The 5,814-nt window shown below is 39.7% G+C and overlaps 1 protein-coding gene across 1 annotated transcript; it reads left to right on the top strand.

Moving 5' to 3' along the window:
- The first annotated feature begins 3,052 nt into the window (after positions 1-3,052).
- LOC114183187 (indole-3-acetic acid-amido synthetase GH3.6-like) lies at positions 3,053-5,531 on the top strand. Its single transcript, XM_028070111.2, has 3 exons — positions 3,053-3,503; positions 3,795-4,702; positions 4,806-5,531. Exons 1-3 carry the CDS (start codon positions 3,187-3,189, stop codon positions 5,390-5,392), a joined length of 1,812 nt encoding a protein of 603 aa, XP_027925912.1. The 5' UTR covers positions 3,053-3,186; the 3' UTR covers positions 5,393-5,531.
- The last annotated feature ends 283 nt before the right edge of the window (positions 5,532-5,814 follow it).

Raw genomic sequence — 5,814 nt, forward strand, 5'->3', positions numbered from 1 at the left:
AACTGGTGCCTACAAATTGTATAATCCAGAAAAGAAGCAAATTGTGATAAGTAGAGATGTCATTGTTGATGAAGCTGCAAAGTGGAATTGGGAGCCCGTGGCAGTAACTGCTGAGAAAAGCTACATCCCGTGTCTGCTTGAAGACAAAGCTGCTGCCACAACCAGCACAAACAGTGGAGATAACACCAACAGAAGGTCACAGAGGGTGAAATTTCCTTCCACTAGACTAACAGATCATGAAGTTATGGCTGATTGTGAAATTAGAGATGATGGAGAACTTGTGCATCTGGCATTTCTGGCTGATTCAGAACCATTAATGTGGGAGCAAGCTGTTGACATAAGAGAATGGAAGGAGGCCATGCTTGAAGAATTAAAGTCCATAGAGAAGAACAAGACTTGGGAATTAGTAGACTTGCCTCTCCATAAACATCCCATTGATGTTAAATGGGTGTTCAAAACCAAGTTTAAACCAGATGGAAACATAGCAAAACATAAGGCCCGACTGGTGGCAAAAGGTTTTCTGCAGAAACCAGGAATTGATTTCACGGATGTCTTTGCACCAGTTGCAAGGCTTGAAACAGTAAGGCTTGTTATAGCTGTTGCAAGCTGGAAAGGTTGGGAAATAAGTCAGCTTGATGTCAAATCAGCTTTCTTAAATGGACCTCTAGAGGAGGAGGTTTATGTGAGGCAGCCACCAGGATTCGAAAGAAAGGGAGAAGAACATAAAGTGTTCAGACTGCACAAAGCTTTATATGGCTTAAAGCAGGCCCCACGTGCCTGGAACAAATGCATTGATGCATTTCTGCTGCAGATTGGATTCAATAAATGTACAGTTGAATATGGAGTATATGTGAAAGTCTTCTCACCCAATAATTTGCTGCTGATTTGCCTATATGTTGATGATTTACTGGTGACAGGAGATTCACAAGCTGAAATTGAGCTATTCAAACAGAAGATGAATTCAGAATTTGAAATGACTGATCTTGGGAGATTGAATTACTTTCTTGGTCTGGAGTTCAAACACACTTCCAAAGGAATTTTGCTGCATCAGAGGAGGTATATCAGTGGAGTTTTAAGTAAATTCCACATGGCAGATTGCAATCCAGTTCCTATACCTGTGATTGCCAATCTGAAACTGTGTGAAGCAACAGATGAAAGGCTGGTTGATGCTACCCTCTATAAACAAGTTGTAGGGTCTCTAAGATATGTTTGTAATAGCAGACCAGATATCAGCTATGGGGTTGGTTTGGTTAGTCGCTTCATGAACAGCCCAAGGACATCACACTTAGCTGCAGCAAAACATATACTCAGATACTTAAAGGGAACAACAGAACTTGGACTTTTCTTTCCAAGAAGAACAAGTCAAGTTGAAGGAAATATGGAGGTCTGGACTGATTCAGACTGGTGTGGGGATAGAATGGATCGAAGGAGTACATTTGGGTATTTCTTCAAATACATGCATGCACCTATCTCGTGGTGCTCCAAGAAACAGAATGTTGTAGCCTTGTCCTCTTGTGAAGCAGAATATATTGCCTCTGCTGAAACAGCCTGCCAATGTCTATGGCTTACAGCACTTATTAAGGAGCTGAAACTTGAGTGCAGAGAACCAATTCAGCTTCTGGTGGACAACAAATCTGCCATCAGTTTGTCAAAAAATCCCGTATGTCATGGAAGAAGTAAACACATAGAAACAAAGTTCCACTTTTTAAGAGATCAAGTAAGCCAAGGCAGATTGGAGCTGGTGTACTGCCCTACAGAGGATCAAGTAGCTGATGTGTTTACAAAAGCTCTAAGACAAAACAGATTTGAAAAGTTGAGAGAGCTGCTGGGTTTGAAATTGATTAATATTTTGGATTAAGAGGGGTGTGTTGTTATTGTAACTCAAAATATCATAACTGTAATAACTGCATTAAGTGTGGCAGTTAATAGCTTCTGTTCCGTTTCCGTTTCTGTTTCTGTATAAATACTCTGTATCTTCCACCTTCTGTGATATGAGAAATACATTCTAATTTCTCTTACTCTCTATCAGTGTATGCATTATACTCTTCTCTGCATCTCTCTCTGCTAACAAGAACCAAAATTATTATTTTCTTAAAAAACAGTTAATGTACCCAAACCCTAAACTCAAATTAACCAAGTGTTGAACTATTTTTCCTAGTTGAAGAAAACTTAAAATGTGATTGGCTAAATAAATGTTTAATGAAAACAGTTTAATTAATATCAGAGGCCTGTGCTGGTTTTTAGGACCAACTTTATGATATTAATTATTAAAGCTAAAATCTAATTGTAATAAGAAAATAGCACTCGAAATATCAAATCAACTGTAACTAATTTTGTTGTTTGTTTTTAAATGGCACCGCCTTTCCCTTTAATTGCTTGAAGGCATTTTATTTTCTTTGAATTTTGTTTTGTGCAGCACCTAAAAAGCTGGTACAATTAATTTAAAATTAGTTAAACGTAATTTCCATTTTTCATCTGAGTTTTCAGGATATTTTGTGGAATCAATGGTGTTTGTATTGACGAATCGATCGAGAAGGGAGACAAGGGTGTAGCCATATAAATTTGTCTTATTCCATTAATTGATACTATGGTCCCATAATGCATTCCCAAGTCACTGCAGCTGCATCCCTTTTTGTTTTCATCTCAAACTCTCCATTCTACTTTTCTTTCAAAAGCAGCAACCTCTCCATATTATTTATTTATTTTCTAATACTTATAATAAAAATAAATACACCTTCAAAATTCAAATTCCTTCACACGTCATCCTGCATATCTTCTTCCAACTCCATAACATGACAATAAATGAAAGTTGTATTGTATTGTATACTTCTGTTCTGTTATTCTTACGTCATAAAGAATCATCTCAAAATTATCACTTTTTTTTTTCAAGTAAAAAAGTGAAAAAAAAATATATATTTAGAAAAAGTATAGAAATGGATATATATATATATGAATATCAATTTCACCCTCTGCTCTCGTGTGTATTGACTCCATAGTCCCTACCCCTGAAATGAACACAACCTGACATGTGCCTCTATATATATACCACTTTCTCATTCGTTTCACCTCACTTCCAATAGCAATCACCACCTTCTTCTTCTTCTTCTTCTTCTCATTCTTATTCTTCTTTCTAAACCATTTCATATTCTCATAACATACCTTTATCGTTCCTTTTCTGTGATCACCATGCCTGAGGCTCCCAGAGACTCCCACATAGAGCATGACCTTGCAGAGAAGAACAGGGAGATTCTGAACTTCATAGAGGATGTCACTGCTAACGCAGATGAAGTTCAGAAGAGGGTTCTTTCTGAAATTCTGTCCCGCAATGCAAACGTTGAGTACCTGCGACGACACGGTTTGAATGGCCAAACCGACCGCGACACCTTCAAGAACCTTCTCCCTGTCATTACCTACGAGGATGTCCAACCTGACATTAACCGCATCGCCAATGGTGACACCTCCCCAATTCTCACCTCCAAACCCATCACAGAGTTTCTCACCAGGTGCCCCTCATTTTCCACACCACAATCCCTTCTTCTTTGCTTTTCTTTCCATCATCGCCCCTCGCATGGAAACATCATTTCTTTTAATTATATATATATATATAAAAAAGAAATTGAACTTCCCATCACGGAAGTTGAAGTCAACTTCCTAGATTTTACTGAAAAATTCTTCTGTTAACCTTTGCTTAAAGATTTTGACTTGAACACAAATATGTTTGATTGGGTTGGTTATATTATATGATGTGGTGATGCTAACAAAAGAAATGGGCATGTTTGTGTTGGGTTATGCAGCTCTGGAACATCAGGGGGTGAGAGAAAGTTGATGCCAACAATCGAGGAGGAGTTAGGGAGGAGGTGTATGTTGTACAGTCTGTTGATGCCAATAATGAGCCAGTTTGTTCCAGACCTAGAAAAGGGAAAAGGAATGTATTTGATGTTCATAAAATGCGAGTCCAAAACACCTGGAGGAATAGTGGCTCGTCCAGTTCTCACAAGCTACTACAAGAGCCCCTACTTTAGGGACAGACCCTACGACCCTTACACGAACTACACAAGCCCAAATGAGACCGTCCTCTGTCCCGATTCCTACCAAAGCATGTACTCCCAACTCCTTTGTGGCCTTTGCCAAAACAAAGAGGTTCTGAGAGTGGGGGCCATCTTTGCCTCTGGCTTCATTCGTGCCATTCGCTTCCTGGAGAAACACTGGACCCTCCTTTGCAACGATATCAGAACAGGAACTGTCAACCCTCTGATCAGTGACACGTCAGTGAGAGAGGCTGTGATGAGGATCCTGAAGCCTGATTCCAAGCTTGCGGATATGATTCACAGGGAGTGTAGCAAGGGGTGCTGGCAGGGGATTATTACCAGGCTTTGGCCCAATACAAAGTATGTGGATGTTATTGTGACGGGGACTATGGCACAATACATTCCCACTTTGGATTACTACAGCAATGGCCTCCCACTTGTTTGCACCATGTACGCTTCTAGTGAGTGTTACTTTGGGGTCAACCTCAACCCTCTTTGCAAACCTACCCAAGTCTCTTACACCCTCATCCCCACCATGTGTTACTATGAATTCCTACCCGTCAACCGAACCCTTTCTAGACCATCACCAACATCTCTCAATCACACACAATTGCTCGAGCTCGCTGATGTCAAACTTGGTCAAGAATACGAGCTCGTCGTCACAACTCATGCTGGTAACTCATCAAATTCAACTTTTATTCTGTTTTCATCTTACATATATCATAAAAAATCACATTTTTTTCATATGGTTTTTAATGGGTGTCACAAATGCTTCAGGGCTTTATCGGTATAGAGTGGGAGATATACTGAGGGTGACAGGGTTCAAGAACAAGGCCCCACAGTTTAGCTTTGTGTGCAGAAAGAACGTTGCCCTGAGCATAGATTCCGACAAGACCGATGAGGTTGAGCTGCAAAACGCAATGAAGAATGCAGTGACACACCTGGTTCCATTTGATGCTCACGTGAGTGAGTACACCAGCTACGCAGACACCACCACAATCCCGGGACACTATGTGTTGTATTGGGAGCTAAGCCTGAACGGGTCAACCCCTATTCCACCCTCCGTCTATGAAGATTGTTGCCTTACAATTGAGGAGTCGCTGAACAGCGTGTATCGCCAGGGTCGTGTCTCGGACAAATCAATAGGACCCCTTGAGATCAAGATTGTGGAACAGGGTACCTTTGACAAACTCATGGACTATGCCATTAGCTTAGGTGCGTCAATTAACCAGTACAAGGCACCAAGGTGTGTCAAGTTTGCTCCTATGGTGGAATTGTTGAACTCAAGGGTAACATCCAACTATTTTAGCCCCAAGTGTCCTAAGTGGGTTCCGGGACACAAACAGTGGATTCATTGTAATTGAAGAATCTAAACGTGAACATTGTGTATGTATTGTTGGTAGCTTTCACGGCCCTTTGCATGCAATGTTTCTGTAGGAGGATGAATAATTCTGTGTTGGATTTTTACTTGATCATATTATGGAAACAAACATTTTGTATTGATCTCTCTTTTTACACAAATTTTTAGTAATCTCGGATGATCCAGTTTTATGAAAAGAGAGGAAGACACAAAACTTTATGTGACATAATAGAAAAATCTGACATGAGAAAGTTAACTATATATTAGGTCAAATATATGTTTTAACTTGCACAATGTACAGTGATGATAATCTGGTCTCAGCCACTGTAAAATTTTATCCACTTGAATAGTGTTTTTAACCATTTTGTTCCCATTTACCTTTTTTCTGTCTTATTACCTTTCTAGCAATGTTTATCATAATAACAA

This window comes from Vigna unguiculata, chromosome 5 (assembly GCF_037176805.1).
Source record: "Vigna unguiculata cultivar grain cowpea cultivar isolate G323 ecotype 2 chromosome 5, ASM3717680v1, whole genome shotgun sequence".
Lineage (NCBI taxonomy): Eukaryota > Viridiplantae > Streptophyta > Magnoliopsida > Fabales > Fabaceae > Vigna > Vigna unguiculata.